This window comes from Penicillium macrosclerotiorum (assembly GCF_028827735.1).
Source record: "Penicillium macrosclerotiorum strain IBT 26536 chromosome Unknown utg000001l_segment0_segment0, whole genome shotgun sequence".
In the NCBI taxonomy this organism is placed as follows: Eukaryota; Fungi; Ascomycota; class Eurotiomycetes; order Eurotiales; family Aspergillaceae; genus Penicillium; species Penicillium macrosclerotiorum.
The window spans coordinates 657,466-673,980 of NW_026643081.1; the positions used below are offsets into that span (position 1 = coordinate 657,466).

A 16,515-nucleotide genomic window follows, 5' to 3' on the forward strand; every position below is an offset into this window, starting at 1 on the left:
TATCATGGAGTCGAGCAGGTTTTCCATCCTCACTAAAGGCGCTGCTCTACGGTTTTCTTGTGACGTTCACCAGTCTTCATCTTTTCTACGCCATCGTATGCATAATCGAGATGGCTACTTTGCCCCGGTTCCTCGCCAAATCGAGGCCTCTCAAATTTGAGCCCAGTCCTCTAGCGATAGCTTACACGGGAGAACCATCCCCAGTTATGCATCTAGATAAACCTCTCTTATTCGTTCCTGTACTATCTCCTCCAAACGTCCGCCCATCAATCACAACTTCTGTCGTTGCGGATCTTGTCGCGAGTGCGGTAAGTCATGGATAACAATAGATCGACCTAATGACTGGTTCAAAGCTAATATACCAATAGACATGCTTCGAGTACTGGGTTGTCAGTCCCTCTCAGACATTTGACTATTCTGCATTTCTCATAGCCCGGCCTCTTATCACCGGTCAGGCTCAGGATCCGATTTCCAAACCCGACGACGTATAGAATCCCGCTTGTGTTTGCAACCGCACTCTGTAAAGGGTTTGCTTCATTTGATATTCTCCTGGCTGTGGCTGTCTGGCCCTAAGGGTATTTGCAAGGATTTGACTGTTTTGAATCAAGTTTCGATCCATGAAAGAGGTTTGATCGCACGTCGTCTCAATGAGGGTGCGTGTTGCGACTCAAAAGTCCCAGCCGAAGTTTCACTCGTGTCTTGATCCATCTGATGCGCATGACAGAAAAGAACGCATCGTAATAGCAATAATATGAATTAAAGTATAATTTTTCATGATATTCTATGTCCAAAATGTCCAACGACGTGATTATATTCATTTTTCAGGGAAGACGACTGAAGATGAATTCAGGGACCGGGCCCGCAGATGATGCAATGGATCGCGCCCCAAAAGGTTCTCCGAAATGGCTTATCTGGCAGTATCCACCCTCCCGGCCACTTTTCTCCCTTCCACCAAGCCAAGCGGGCGCTGAACCACCCCCAGTTTTGTGATCCCTGGACAGATTGTGCTTTTGTCGACTCGACAGACTCATCTTGTCTGCCGCCCGTCCATGACCCCCGGCGGCCATCTGCTCCGGTGATGCGCACGCGATGTTGGAGCCGGCAGATGTTCCACCCCCATCGCGCGTGGATCATGGTCGTCTGGGCCATTCTACTGTTGCTATGGCTGCCGCTGGCACAGGGGATGCGAGACTACCAGGTAAAAGAGCTCAGGTAAGGCACTTTCATCGCTGTGCGAGCCCAAATACACGAATTCAATGGCCGCATCCCCGTCTCTCGGGATCATCGCTAACCCTTCCCTCCCGATCTTACAGGCAAGAAACCGAGCGCATGTTCTTCCACGGATTTGAAAATTACCTCGCACATGCTTTTCCGGAAGACGAGCTACGTCCGTTGACCTGTGGCCCTCTGACTCGCGACGAAAGAAATCTGGAGCACAATGATGTCCTCGGCAATTATTCCTTAACCCTGATCGATAGCTTATCGACCTTGGCAATCTTGTCCTCGAGTCCGGAGAGTGGAGATCGAGCTTTGGCACATTTCCAAAATGGTGTAAAGGATTTTGTGAGACTGTACGGTGACGGCTCGCATGGCCCTGCTGGTCAGGGTGAGAGAGCGAGAGGTTTTGATATCGATAGCAAGGTGCAGGTATTTGAAACTGTTATTCGGGGTCTCGGTATGAACATCCAAAGACTACACTCACGGAATTGTGGTCGATTCGCTATTTGCAGAATGCCATGGGCTAATACTCTACGCAGGCGGACTTCTCAGTTCACACCTTTTCGCAGTGGGAGAACTGCCAATTACTGGATACCATCCGCCAGAACAGGAGGCCGATTTCGCCAGTGCATGGGACAAGAGTGCATTTTCGGAGACCAACCATGGCATCATATGGGATAATGACTTTGTTTATGACGGTCAACTTCTGCGCCTAGCGGTTGATCTAACACACCGTCTGCTTCCTGCATTTTATACCGAGACAGGTCTTCCATACCCGCGAGTCAACTTGCGGCATGGTATTCCATTCTACGAAAATTCACCTCTTAATGCGAAATCTAGCAAGAAGAATGAGCGGAAGTCAAAATATACGTACGCATCATCTACTGAAGAAGTCACGGAGACATGCAGTGCCGGGGCAGGCAGTTTGGTGCTCGAATTTACTGTCCTGAGCAGGCTCACGGGAGATGGTCGGTATGAAGAACTGGCCAAAAGGGCCTTTTGGGCTGTTTGGTCACACCGCAGTGAAATAGGGCTCATTGGATTTGGCATCGAAGTGGAATCTGGGAAATGGGTAGGACCATACTCCGGGGTAGGTCAACAACCTGTACAATCTATCTTTGGGGCAGTCTGTGCTAACTTGCTTGATAGATTGGTGCTGGAATTGACAGTTTTTATGAGTACGCCTTCAAATCCCATGTTCTCTTATCTGAAGGAGAACGACCGCCTTTCGATTCCAGCAGTCCATGGAGCATTTTGGATGGGTATTATCCTCCATTGACTGTGGATCAACATTCTCCCGATGCTTTTCTCCAAGTCTGGAAAGACTCACATACATCCATCAATCGCCATTTATATCGTGGCGAGGGATATCAGCATCCCCATCTTGTTGTTGCGGATGTCCTTACCGGTGCTACCCGCGCCTTCTGGATCGATAGTCTTAGCGCATACTATCCAGGGCTCCTTGCTTTGGATGGCAAGGTGGATGAAGCCATTCAGATTCACTTGTTAACAACCGCCATCTGGACTCGCTTCTCAGGTCTCCCGGAGCGATGGAACGTGGCCACAGGCGATATCGACGGCGGCCTTTCTTGGTATGGTGGTCGACCTGAGTTCATCGAGTCCACCTACTACATCTACAGGGCGACACAAGATCCTTGGTATTTACATGTTGGCGAAATGGTCTTTCGCGATCTCAAACGCCGCTGTTGGACCAAATGCGGCTGGGCAGGCTTGCGCAATGTCCAAAGTGGCGAGATGATCGATAGAATGGAAAGCTTCTTTCTTGGCGAGACTGCGAAGTATATGTTTCTTTTGTTCAGTCCGGAGCATCCACTTAACAAAATCGACGCCCCGTGGGTTTTCTCCACCGAGGGGCATCCTCTGATCATTCCCAAGAAGACCACCAGGTCAAGGAAACAACCTCGCCGTGAGCAAGCATTGACATCATCTCAATCTTCGCCGGACAACATATGCCAAGCGATTCCCACCTCGTCCACTTTTGGCGTGTCTATTACAGCATCCCGTTCTGACATCTTCCATGCAGCCAGCTTGGCACGGCTACACCTTCGACCCCATCGTGGCTACACAAGCGAAGGCCCCATTTTGGTGGACTCGCCAGACCATCCCAGTATATCCATATCGGACTTGTCATCGCCAACGAACTATACATTCTATCCATGGACTCTTCCTCCGCAACTCGTCCCTTTCAACGCAACGAGTGCGCCAATGGCCATTCGCCCAACACTCGACATCTCCTTCCCATCGCTACCCGGTGGGGTAAACTTAGGACCAGGGGCCTTGGAGCGAGTGCGAGACGGCATTTTTGTGAAGAATATTGGAGGTCTCCGGTTGAGCATGATTCAAGATGTTCCCTTGGTGGGTCAGACGCCTGAAGATGAAGATGGATATCGGGTGCAGGTGATCAACAATGTACCTCTGGGAAAGGATGAGAAGGTATATATCTCACGCCAGGTCACGTCTGATATCGTTGATCCGTACGATCCGAACTTCACCCGGGTCCGCGACAACGCCATGCTTGATCTCGTCATTGACGTTCTTGCAGACCCCTCTCGCCGACGCAATGGGTCAGCTTCTCCAAGAGCTAGAGTCCCTACAGCAGAAGCTTCAGCACAGGAAGAAGATCCGAAGCTTCACCTCGGCCGGCACCAGTCTGGTCCAGGCGACAAGGACGTGGACGTCGATCCGTCCGACTCCACCATGAAAAGCCTGCTATCGAATCTGATGAGCTCGGTGTCGTCTCTGATCCGAGATGACACCGATGAGACCACACCGCTGCGACTGAGTCTGCCAGCCAGCATGGCAACTGGTGTCGGGGCCGCGCCCTTGCCAGATGTGGAGGATGCTGCCACCATGTCGATTGTCGGAACTCCGTCCAATCGCCGTCTGACGTGGTCATCGATCTACTTTGCTGGCGACCTCTGTCATGAGCGCATTCTCCGAGACGTGGTCCAAAACCACGAAGTTATCGTCATTAAGCGTGGTGGCTGCACATTCTCGCAGAAACTGCGCAACATCGCCGCCTTCCGGTCTTCGCGCTCATCCCTGAAGCTCGTCGTCGTCGTTTCATATGAAGACGATACCCCCCTTCCCCAACCTCACGATCCCCAGTCCGAGCAGGTTCCAGGCTCGGCCCCGGTTGCTCCCTTCGCTGCCCTCCGCGCCGAGAGCAGTCTCATCCGTCCCCATCTCGATGAAGCGCAAATGACCGCGAGCGGCATTCCCCGCAATCATCCCGTAAGCTTGGTCATGGTTGGCGGCGGTGAGGAGACATATGCCCTCTTGCAGGTCGCTACGGGCGTGGGGATCAAGAGGCGGTACTCGATGCGGTCGCGTGGTGTCCCTATTACGAATCTGTACATCATTTAGCATTTATACCCGGCGATTTTATAAAGCAGGAATGACGTTTCTGGGCCTGTCGCTTCTCCGAATGCCGATCCCGGCCATAGAAGTCGAGGGATAGTAGTAGCACTTTGAGTAGTATTCGACGGGTGTGCATAATTTCTTTGAGATCTATGCACTTGTGACATCTTTGGACACCTTGCTCACAACCATGGGTTCCATACAGACACTTAGTATAGCAATTTAGACAATACCACTGATGAAAGGGACTTCCTATAATTCTTGAAGTAGGAATGGAAACTGCCACTCAATCAATGAGATTCAGTTACAGCTGTCTCCGTATAGGTAATACTGGACTTCGCTTAAATACATGATTTATCAGACAAACGAATCACCAAGATCAAAACAAACATAAGCTCCCGGCTGGTCAGCCGTAATCTCAAGTAGATCATACGTACTTCTAAAATCAGCCACAGACCAGTGCGTTATAAAAGTTAGAAATAGACGATACCACTCCAAGACTCAGCCTCCAGCCAAGAAGAGTAGTTACTGAAATAAAATAAAGAAAAGTCAGGCCTATCAATTTCGCACAGGTTCAAAGGATAAAAAAAGTCTTGATTTGATAAAATAAAATAAAATGGATGCCATCAAAAACAAAAAGCCTTTAGCCCCCGGCGGGTCTCGATCCCGCAACCTCAAGATTAGGAGTCTTGCACGCTACCATTGCGCCACGGGAGCAACGCGTAATATGAGTCAGCTTTGGTGCGTACTTGACTGAGTCAGAGGGAGGTCAGTTTCGTATTTTCAAAAAAAGCGTGAATCGGGATGCCATAAGGTGTATACATACGGAGCACGGGAGTCTGGACCATTCATCCACGCAAACAATCAAAAACTGATTGACGGCAAACTGTGACAGGGATTGTTGTACTGCTAATTATAATCGCTGGCAACTACGGAGCACGTCCAAAGCTTGACTGGAGCAGCTTTAGTGGGGGAGGAGTGGCGTGTCAAGAAGTTACTAGGGCTGTTAACTGCTCGAACAGTAACATTCAAGTTTAATAAGGATAATTTCTAGCGAGCATACCATAATAAAGTAACTAGCCAATAGGAGAGGTGTTCATTCCTACAAAGCAAAAGTGAATACATATATAACACTCTGTTCACCAGATTTTCTCTTTTTTTCTACATACACTAGGGGAGCTATGTAGTGGTAGCTGCTAGTGTTCCAGAATCATAAGCTCAGGATTCAGAATGGAAAATAGGGCTACTATAGGCTGTGCTCTGGAGCTAGGTTGTCATTAGCATATCACCTCGAGTCTGCTATTCTATAAGTGCCTGCTTAGGTTTCAATTTGATCAATACACCGCTTTTTGAAGCCATGTCTTGGGCTCTCTGCTAAAATAGACATAAGGAAAGAAAATAATTGCTGGAGATGATATGGCCTCGAATTATCATCTTCAACCCTGCCTGAAACGTCTAGATTTCAATTTGAAATCTTAGTACACAACCGAAGACTTAACTCGCTGCACAGGCGAAGGGCGGACAGTTTGACGATGAGGCTACATATTCTACGGAGTACAGCAAAATGACTTTCTGAAATTTAGGACTCGTAATAAAATAAGAGAGTGGGAAGTCCTGGATGAACTCTCACCCTGCATGAACAACCCCCTCACCGCTCCTTGAGAGCCTCCTCCTAAGAGCCTCCTCTTGAGCGCGGAGATCTTCAACTCCTCCAGTCATTATGCCATAATTAGCATCGATGAGCTCCCCAACAGACTCCAGAAGCGATGCCAAAGAATGGTCCTTTGGTGATGGAATCTGCCCGTCGGCCTCGGACTTCCAGCAATGCTACCAGGAAAGCTTTGAAGACTGGCGCCAAGCGGCGCGTACATCTTCCCAGTGCCTAGATCCAGTTCTCTATCTAGATCATTTTCTGGCACTGTTGGAGAAGGTCCCGCATTATGTCCACAATCTTCCTGAGGGCATCCACCTCACTGGCCGACAATACGCATTGGATATATCACTGCGTGTGCAAACGACAGACTGTCCCGACTGTGACCAGCGATGGAAGTCGATTGACTATTTTCAATTTCTGGCACTTCCAAAACCCAGGATCTACAAAGAGAACAAGCTGTCGCCCCAGCAGCAAGAGACAGATTTCGCCGCGCAACAATCCCCATACTTCAGCAGCATTGTCCTGGCCTGGTCGTACATCATCTCCTGTCGCTGGGCCGAGATCCTCCAAGCGTCAGGGCTTGAGACCATCATTCGACACAGCAACAGCAGGTCTCTGACAGACTCGTTCTGGGACATCATCATCGGTCATCAGTGGTCCGCTGAAGTGAAGTCTGGCTCAGCCCCTTCCTATTCCCCGTGGATGCTTCGAGACGAAGATATCGATCCAGCTCAAAGGCGAGTCACTCTTCCCTGCTGTCAATTCGACCAACTAACCAATCCAAATTTCCTAGTCAAGATTGGCACACCGTCTCTCCAGATTCCACTCTGGCATTCAAAATCCTCTTGAATTCTTGTAAATCCGGAGGAGATGAGCGCCAATTTCTCGCGGGCTTTTTCACCGTCCTCATGCTTCCAACCGTGCAACGTCGACCGCCAGCCCTAAGTCCGCCAGCTCCCATCGTTCACCCCGCAACCCCATACGACGGCCCTGAAACGCGCCTTCACTCTCTCTTCCACGCTATTGACAAATGCCTCGCCCTCAGCGCTATCCCTGATGCCCTGCACTCGCTCCTCTGCAGTGCATTCTTCGACCCCCGTATCCCCTGTACCTTCCTCAGCGCTGCATCGCTGGGCATCACCCACGCCCTCTCCCTACACACCCAGCCGGACCATCTTACCCTGTTAACCGCCCTGTCAAGAAAAGCCCCGCACCTCGTTCTCCCTTGGGACTCCCTTGTAGTCAACGGTCTCGCCTATCCGCTGCTCCGAATTGCGCTGGGTATGCTTCCATGCAGCTTATCACCAGCTCTAGAGAGTAACCTGCCGCCCCTATGTCTGCTGGCTGCGTTCTGGACAGGCACCCTGCAGTCATTTTTACAGGTCTCCTATACTCAGAACCAGAATCACAGCGATTCGATACGTATTCCCCGCGTCCACGAGTTCTCCATCGCGTTCTTCTGTAACCCTGACGCTGCAGTACCGTGGTCCCCAGCCCCGCCGTTTGGCTCCTCGATGAGGACGAATCTAAGCCTTGCGGTGTCTGCGCATTGCGCCCACAACCATCGCCCTCGCTCTTACGCTGTCTTCTGGTCCCTGAAGTCCGGTGAGAAGCAGCAGGCAGGCGAGGTCCTGGAACCACGCTCCCATCGTGCCCAGATAGTGGAGTATCCCCGATGTGCATATAGTCCGACTACCGAAGAAACGAAAGAGTACTGCCTCCTCCCCCTTTTCTTTTTGGCGTGGTGCTCACTTTGAGTGTACTGATACATATGTGGAATAGACCGCTCCGACAACCAGACATGCAGAATCAATCGTGGGCGGCGACGTCCCGTCTCTTTAACTGGCATCGGGCCTACGACGGTGGACTTTGGTTGGAGGACGGGAGGATGGATATGGAGGAGATCCGGAAACTACAGGCCCATTCGTGGATCAAGGAGCCCTGGAGCGATGATGAGAATGAGCCCGTTGCGGAGGAAGAAGAAGAAGAAGAAGAAGAAGAATCCCGTCCCGGGATAGATCGCGCCGGGGTATCGGAGTGGATCGAAAGCCTCAAAGAACAAACTGCCAAAACAATAGAAATTTCGCTAGAAGGATCATGCGCATGAACAACATCTTACCACCCCAATGAGCGATTACTGGGCCATGAAGCGGAGGTGGAGACTCAGATAAGTGTAGAATGCAATTCATCTTATAGGATTCTTTTTTTCTATGGCTGCATGTCAAACATTACACGAGGGTTCAGTTTCACGGCCCCGGGGTTTACTCCAGAGCAATGCACTCGATCTCGACGGGCACACCCTTGGGCAGCTGGTGCACGGCAACGCAGCTGCGGGCGGGCTTGTGCACGAAGAACTTCTCGTAGGTGGCGTTCATTTCGGCGAAGTTGGCCATGTCGGTGAGGAAAACCTATGCCGTGGAACGGTGTGAGCGCTCCGATCCCAACTTCCCTCGAGGGGTATATATGTATAAATCACGCCAGAGAGGACTTCGGGGGGTTAGGGATAGGAAAGGAGGGGGTTCGGTATAACTTACGTTAACCTTGACGATCTTGGAGACGCTGGAGCCGGCCGCGGTCAGGATGGCCTGAATGTTGTTGCAGCAAGCCTGGGTAAGCTCGCCGATGTTGCCCTGGACCAGGGTACCGGTGGCATCGGCGGGGATCTGGCCGGAGACGAAAATCTGGCCATTGGCACGGATGGCCTGGGACTGTTTTGGCAGAGTCAATTGGATATCCTGTTGGGCTGAACGACGGGAATGCGTGTCTTGTATTGGGATAAAGGCCGGGGCGGGGGAGGGCAAGGAGGGAAGTAGATTGGGATTGCGTTTCGCCCAGAAACACGAGTGATCATGACAATGGGTTTGGATTATAGTGAATATGAACGTACGTAAGGGCCGGCAGCTATATTATCCCTTTTGGTTAGCAATTTGGCCTTTCTAGATGATGCCTTTAGGAGTGTCGGGAAACTTGGCGGGGTGAGAAGCAGAGCTCGCCCAGCATGAGTCAAGGGAGAGAGAACGTACGAGGGCAGGCATCCTTGGCAGTAACGGAGGTCATGTTGGCAGACATAATGGGTGTGATGAATTGAGGTCGCGACAGAGTTGTCAGGCGAGGATTGAGAGTGCGAGTCAGAGCTTGAAGACGAAAAACGGTGCGCAACATGTTGGGCGGAGGTGGGATAATAACTGCTGAGAGTCGGAGTACTGCCGCTGTACCCCGCTTTAGTGGGGTTAGGACCGTTTCCCGATTCCCGAGGAGAGCGAAAGCTACGTAGTTTATCGATTGGGTGCGTCGGGAAAGATAGGGCCAAAGCAGATATGATTTTAGGTAATATGAGCAAGGAATAGCTGATGCATAGGTTGTCAAGAGGTGCAATGACTCAAAAGGTTCGCTTCTAGAAATAAAATGCAAAGCCAAAATAAAAATAATAAAAATAATAATAGAAAAGCAAATAAAAGCCAGTCATCGCGTCGTGAAGGTACTGTTCGCTAGGCGCTCCGGAAAAAACAGCAGATCCCAAGTAATGCAACATACCGAAGGAGGATTTCAATAGAATACAATAGAAGGAAAGCGGAGATGGTTCGAATACAGTCATGACTTGCCCAGATTGAGGTGCCCGAGTTGTTGCATCAAACTGGCCGTTTGTTCGGCGGAGTAGCCAAAGAATACCGGCCCGTTAAAGGTGACGTGGGCGGGGAGAGAGTTGAAATCGGCCTTTACAGAGGCTTCGTCATTTTTGTCGATACCAGCGTCCACTAGGTTGACCTTCTCGTCGACGTCAACTTTATCCACATTACCCCAGTTGGACCAAGGGGGTTTGAGTTCGGCGGCGGCAGCGATCAGTGGTTCGGGCTCTTCAGGCTTAGGGGCGTCATGTCCAAATGGACAGCGACCGGCGGGCTTAGCAGGCGATTCACCGGCGGGCTTGGTGGGTGAATCGCCAAGGTGGGCCTCCAAGGGGACGGGACCAGAGACCGAGCCGGAGAATGGGACGGACGCAGCGGGCTGTTCGGCGATTGGAACGGGGATGCCCCAAGGCCGGCTCGGGGACTCACCAACCCGCACTTCACGGAGTGGCCGATCAAAGTGGTTGTCACGGTCATCGACCTGGTTCGGCGGTCCAGGTGTGGCCGGGTCCACGTTCTCGGCCCATTTCTCAACTCGTTCGGTCGATGCGGAGGGCGAGGTTCCCACCCCGTTGGTCTGGCGATCCGGGAGAAAGGCTTGATGCTTTACACTCAGGCCGCTGATCATGTTGATCAGGCCGCCGTACTTGGCATCAAGCTGTCGCATATTCTGGGGATCCCGTTGGTACCGCTTCACACAGATAGCGTGACTCCGAGGAATTTCGTGCTTGTGTCGTTCGACATATTCAGCAATTTCCTCCGGCGAATGCTTGTCCAGGTACCGGATCGGACAGCGCGATACGGGACATCGTCCTTGCGAGGACCTGTCCACGGATCGGACAGCTGAAGGGGTAGTACTGGAACGCCGCTCCTCCTGTTCCGCTTTGATGGGATCCAGATGGTCGTGTCCGCAGGTGTCGACTCGAATCTTAGGTCCATCATCTCTGCCATTCTGGATGCCACTTCCAGGACGGGGGGATTTAGGCTTTGAAAAGGGACAGTGCAGGCTGCCCTGCGTACCATTCGTGGTAAAATCCTGCTCCAGGGAGACCGATGGGTCCGGTCCTCTTGCGAGCAGACACGAATTCATGGAGGATATTTGGGAGAGGCCATCGGAGCGGAGCAGAGCCTTGTAGCCCTTGACTCCATCCACGATGGCCCGCGTGGTATTTTCGTCTACATTCTGATGCGAGACAAGGGTCTTGATTACTTCCATTGAATTCAACGACTGCTCTTCGACTGGAGGCTTGTTGTGCACAAGGCCCTGACACAATATTTTCTGTTGGTCCAGTAATCTCTGCTGCACCTCCATCGCATGAGGCCTATCTTGGGGGGCCAGTTGTCTCGTCACATTCGTATACTGCGTAGGATGCCCGTTAGCGGTCGGTCTTAAGACAGGTAACAATGCAACAAATAGAAGGCCAGTGAGGACATCTCGTTCAGATAATACATGTTATTTCCGTCAACGCCACCAAAGGAGGTGGCTCCTGATCTAGAGCTAATCAAGTTCTCTCATCATGTAGAGATTGGGTGCAAGGGAAAAAAGAAAAGTGGCAAAGGAAGACAAAAGAAGACAAAGTAGGGGATGTGGGATTATTTACCTGTTTGAAAGCCTCCTCCGTGTATTGCTTGAGCTCATTGTGTCTGTGGGTAAGCCGATAGAGGGTTAGTAGCAGGGCATCGAATGCTTTGCCCACTGCTTGGAGCTGATCCTGGTGCAGATCCAGCTGCGGCTCCTCGGCAATTGGCGCAGGCGACATGGTCGCGGGATAACATCAATAGATTACAAGGGAGTGGGGAGCTTCATGAGCCGTTCGAGGAGAACCGAGCTCCAGGGGGACGGTATGCACACCCGATGGGGGGAAGATGATGGGGAGGGAGAGAAAATCGGAAGGCAGAGCTTTTATAGCTGGATGGCGCAACGCCGGAAAAACGTTAAGCGAGTTGGTCCGTGTTCCTGTCACGTGGTTGTCGGCCGCGCGACCAGTGAAATGGCCAGGACACAGCAAGGATAATGGGGCATGGAGTTCGCTGGAGAGAGTTTTATACCTTGTCTGTACCTCCTACTCGTCCAAATTCAGGCTTGTACGATGTCTCAATATTATCATTGGAATAAATTCGGATTTGGTCGTTTTAGGCGAAGGAGGCACAGTGGAGTCGGATGAATTATCGAGAACTCCCTCTTTATATATATGTATATGTAGTTTGTACAATATCGAACTAAGCAGCTGTGATTATTTACCAGGCCTCTCGCCAGGATACCGAGCCGAGACCGAGAGTTAGGAGAGCGCTAATCCCTATGGGTATGGGTAGTATGAAACATTTATGTCACGAACAATAGTGTTTAAGCTCACATCTTATTACACCCTTTTAACCTTTAACCATGATATTTGCCTTCATGATGTCAAGTTTGTCACTGCTTTTCAACCAGCCCTGCCGGGCTAGCTCAATCGGTAGAGCGTGAGACTCTTAATCTCAAGGTTGCGGGTTCGACCCCCGCGTTCGGCTATTCCTACAAATAACCTGAGATCTTTTTTTGTCTTTTCTTTTTCTTTTCTTTTTCTTTTTATTTTTCTCTCATGCTTTCTTTTCTTTCACCTTGACTGTTTCGATTCAACACCCCTTCCCTTCTTCCCTGATTGGACTGATTGTATTTCTCTGCATAAACCCGAAATGGCCTGATTCCGTGCCCACTTCCTGACGGCGTGAAAGGTGATAGCGACTGCAGCTACCCCTCCTTCCGCTCTCCACCATGTATGCACATCCCACCTGCAGAACAGAAGCCAGCCCCTGGTCTTCTCCATAACGGTGGCCCTCCTTCTAGTCGATCCACTACTCTTTGCAGGCCTCATCACGCTGTGACAAGTTTCAGGGCCGCGATCGTAGTGGCTTCGACTCCTTCCTGATTGGATGTATGGATCGAGCCATCGAGTACAATGTTTCAATTATGCAGGTCTTTTGCTCGGTGAATCGGACCACCTTTCTACTAAACCAGACTCGCATCCTTTTGTTCCCGTCTCCCTCCCTCTGTTTTTTTTTTTCTTGTTTTTGTCTTTGTTTTTAATGTATGTGACACTGTGTTCTCTCAAATTCAAAACCATGGATCAAGACATGTTGTGCAGAGGCGAGACGGAGCCATCCCGGATCTGATGGGCTGACGGTCCGAGAGCGTTGCGGATGGGCTGTTTCATTTGCCCAGCATCCTACCGGGGGGCCTGGGGCCTGTCTCCGCCCGGTCTGGACTATTCGGGGATGTCTGGACAGATGCAATCGAGACCAGGGTTCTAGACGGTAATCGACAGGATCCAGAAATACTCCATGAGTCATTGGGTTCTTGAGTTCCTGACCCAAGGCTGAGAGCACGGTGATCGACGGAGCACACTCGACCGAGCTACTCCAGATATACGACTGGCTGTAAATGCTCGATGATGCTCTATACTACTGGCTGCTGACGCGACAAGGGACGATGGAGAAACCCAGGTACGACGTACAGATTTCTGCAGAATAGCCAAGATACACCATCATGTTGCGGGATATGTAGATCGTATTCGCGGTCACGTCAAACTCACTCGCGCTTAGTGCCTCAGATGGTAAACTGGTTGCTTCTTCAGTCGTGATCTTCCGCCCAACCTTCTCCAAAAGAAAACCCACCACACCCACCACCTCCACCTCCACCTCAGCCAGGGCCAGATACCACCAACCCTCCTCAAAATGGGAAGACCAGACAGGCAAAAAGACAGAAAGACCAAAAGACCGCCTCCTTCCCCCCGCCTCCTATGGTGTGATGGAGGGAACCTGTTCGCAGGCTACCCGCTGATTCGCCCGGCCCGAACAGTAGGCGTTCCGTTGTCCGGCTAGTTCCTACTTAGCCTCGCCAGCCTTCCCCCTCCACTCTTCCAAGCCCTGGTCCCCGCAGCCCACCGCTAGGACAGACTGGATACATACACTGGATCTCCCTAGACCAAGACAAAGGACGCCTCGGAATGTACAGTGCCAAGCAGGCAATTTGCGCAGATCCGCGACGGAGCGAACACGCTGAGAGGCCCGCAGCGGGACAGTCCCCCAGCCAGACACAACAGCAACACCACACGCTGATGCCGCATGTGCGGATTCTAGAAACCGGCTCGAATCGCATTGCGTGACACTGCAGTCCAAGCCAGACCGACCTTCTGTCCACGGGTACCGAGAGTACAGAGAAGGTACAGGTGTGTTACGACCGATGCATAGTTCCAGATGGTCCCCCTCCTCCCTTTCCCCCGATTCACTGCTCTGATGGTAGGAGGGCCCCCACTGCCGTGACGTGCATATCCTTTTCCTTCCTGGTCGATAGGGGTATCTGGAACAGTCGCAGTCGTTGGAGATATGGAGCGCCAGGTACCTCGAACTAGCCCCAGTCCGGTTGATGGCTTTGGGCAGGGACGGAGTCCATGGTACCCGACGAGGTACGTATCGACCTGGTAGCGTTGCGAGGGTTAGTCCCTCGTTTACCTCTGCACAGACCGCAATCTGACCGCTGGTTGATGAGGTAGACGATCGGTGTCCCTGTTAAATCGGGGCGCCGCTCGGCCCCGAGTCACATTGAGGATATCTCGTGGTTCATTATTGGTGCTTCTCGATATTCTCTTTCCCTCTGGCCATGGGCTTGATCTCTGCCTAGAGCTCCTTGTGTCCAGCCTAGAACCTAGAGTAGCACATCTAGAACCCTCATCGAACATCGATGATCTAATCCAATCTCGTCATTCCCCCCCTCCCATTCTGATATGGAGGGGGAAGGGATGGGGGGGGGGGGGGCAATGGTCGTGTACTATACCGTACGGGCAAAATCTAGACGTGCCCCGCCGAGGGGCAACTGCAGTGCTTATCAACCTGAACTGTTCACGGCGGGAGACCCGTAATTTTACCAACATACTTAATTTTTTTTTTTTTTAAAAAAAAATAGAATTTTTTTTATTTACCCGTTTTTTTTCTCTTTCACTTACTGCAATCTTTACACTTCGACTTTTTGCTCCCCTCCTTTTTTTTTTAGAAAGCCCTTTTTATCCTCGTCCTCCCCCCCCCTCCCTTCTCTTCCTCTTTTTTCCCTCCTTTCACCATGTCCCAATCCACTCTCCCCAATGCCTCCGCCCAAGTCTCCGGACACGCCGCCACCTATTCCTCCAGCGCCGCCGAACTCGCCAGTCTTAAAGTAGACTTGCGCGCCGCCCTGCGCCAGTTCCCGGACTTTCCGACCCCCGGTATTCTCTTCGAGGACATCCTGCCTATTTTCGCCGATCCCGCCCTTCACGAGGCTCTTATCCGCTCACTCGAACTGCACATTCTGGAGTCCTTTGGCGGCCAGAAGCCCGATGTGATTGTCGGCCTCGAGGCCCGTGGCTTCCTGATGGGCCCTAGCTTGGCGCTGCGCCTTGGTGCCAGCTTCGTGCCCGTTCGCAAGCAGGGCAAGCTGCCCGGCCCCTGTATCACCCAGGCCTATGAGAAGGAATATGGCCAGGACTTTTTCCAGATGCAAGAGGGTTCCATCAAACCCGGTCAGAAGGTGGTTGTCGTGGACGACATCATTGCGACTGGTAGGTTGCCTTCCGCCGCCCCTCCTCCCCTCCCCGCTCACCCCACGCCGTGGCGATAATGAGTGTGTCTTGTCTATACATCCACCTCCAGATATACCTTCGGATACATCCGGGCATGGTCTTGTTCATGTACCGGTACCTTCAGACCTAAGACCCCCATTTGCTAATCAATTGCGTTAGGTGGCTCTGCCTGGGCCGGTGGCGAAATGATCCGCAAGATGGGTGGTGATCTGTTGGGCTTCCTCTTCATCCTTGAGCTGGAGTTCCTGAAGGGCCGCGACAAGCTCCCTGCCCCCGTCTGCACCCTTCTCTCAGGTCAGGCTTAAATCAAAACCTGCCTGGTTTCTTTTCTCTATGTGTTGTGTCTTGCCCAAAAAAAACCTTCCAACTCATGACGTTGTGATCGATCCTCAACCGCCTTTCTGAAAAGTGCCATTTGTCTCCATCTCGCTTCTCTCTTCTCGTGATCCCGACCCGATCTCGCCGAATTGTAATGACCCTCACAATACGTCCGCTCCGGGATCTGGCGGTGTACTCCACCCGCACATTCCACCCAGCAGCCGCTATTCCCGGACCGCCGAAGAAAACAGATCCGCACCAGCCGAGTCATTATCTATTTTTGTTTGAGTTCTAACTATTATTATCATTGTTTTTATGACTCTTTCTATTTTGGGATGGACCTTTTCCGTGCGCATGCTTCTGTTTTTTTTTTTTTTTTTTTTTTTTCAAAGGGTTGCGGTGCTTTTTCCTTCTGCCGGGGGAATATCACAGCCGTGCAAATCCTCCATATTCTCTATATTCCCCATTTTTTCTTACAAATTTTCAAATATTTTTTCTTCCAAATCTGATTGGTTGATCTGTCTCTTTTCTTCTTCTTTATCTTCAACTTTTTTTTTTTTTTGATTCCCCTTCAAATAGATATATACCTTCAGGTTATGCCTGTCCAAATGCGTCCATATCTGGATCTTGTTGATACTACTGATAGCTTGCTAATGTCAACTTGTTCTGCTCTTTGATGTCTCTTTCTCCTCCTCTCTTCAAAAGTTGGTATTCGATTTCCACAATCTCT

General features: G+C 51.2%; 6 protein-coding genes across 6 annotated transcripts; 4 read left to right on the forward strand and 2 right to left on the reverse strand.

Annotated features, from left to right (window-relative positions):
• Positions 1 to 1,089: 1,089 nt before the first annotated feature.
• Positions 1,090 to 4,605, forward strand: N7462_000223 (glycoside hydrolase family 47 protein; the record flags this gene model as incomplete). The annotated part of the gene is made up of 3 exons (XM_057071949.1): positions 1,090 to 1,675; positions 1,758 to 2,308; positions 2,368 to 4,605. 3 exons carry the CDS (start codon positions 1,090 to 1,092, stop codon positions 4,603 to 4,605), a joined length of 3,375 nt encoding a protein of 1,124 aa, XP_056938479.1.
• A 1,732-nt stretch (positions 4,606 to 6,337) lies between these two features.
• On the forward strand, positions 6,338 to 7,102 carry N7462_000224 (uncharacterized protein; the record flags this gene model as incomplete). The annotated part of the gene is made up of 1 exon (XM_057071950.1): positions 6,338 to 7,102. One exon carries the CDS (start codon positions 6,338 to 6,340, stop codon positions 7,100 to 7,102), a length of 765 nt encoding a protein of 254 aa, XP_056938480.1.
• Positions 7,103 to 7,161: 59 nt separating this feature from the next.
• Positions 7,162 to 8,360, forward strand: N7462_000225 (uncharacterized protein; the record flags this gene model as incomplete). The annotated part of the gene is made up of 2 exons (XM_057071951.1): positions 7,162 to 7,964; positions 8,036 to 8,360. 2 exons carry the CDS (start codon positions 7,162 to 7,164, stop codon positions 8,358 to 8,360), a joined length of 1,128 nt encoding a protein of 375 aa, XP_056938481.1.
• Positions 8,361 to 8,514: 154 nt separating this feature from the next.
• On the reverse strand, positions 8,515 to 9,415 carry N7462_000226 (Protein mmf1; the record flags this gene model as incomplete). Its single annotated transcript, XM_057071952.1, has 4 exons — positions 8,515 to 8,661; positions 8,788 to 8,961; positions 9,141 to 9,154; positions 9,277 to 9,415. 4 exons carry the CDS (start codon positions 9,413 to 9,415, stop codon positions 8,515 to 8,517), a joined length of 474 nt encoding a protein of 157 aa, XP_056938482.1.
• Positions 9,416 to 9,844: 429 nt separating this feature from the next.
• Positions 9,845 to 11,639, reverse strand: N7462_000227 (uncharacterized protein; the record flags this gene model as incomplete). The annotated part of the gene is made up of 2 exons (XM_057071953.1): positions 9,845 to 11,239; positions 11,481 to 11,639. The coding sequence occupies 2 exons, from the start codon at positions 11,637 to 11,639 to the stop codon at positions 9,845 to 9,847; spliced, it is 1,554 nt and encodes a 517-aa protein (XP_056938483.1).
• Positions 11,640 to 14,971: 3,332 nt separating this feature from the next.
• N7462_000228 (adenine phosphoribosyltransferase APT1) lies at positions 14,972 to 15,772 on the forward strand (the record flags this gene model as incomplete). Its single annotated transcript, XM_057071954.1, has 2 exons — positions 14,972 to 15,446; positions 15,627 to 15,772. 2 exons carry the CDS (start codon positions 14,972 to 14,974, stop codon positions 15,770 to 15,772), a joined length of 621 nt encoding a protein of 206 aa, XP_056938484.1.
• Positions 15,773 to 16,515: the final 743 nt, after the last annotated feature.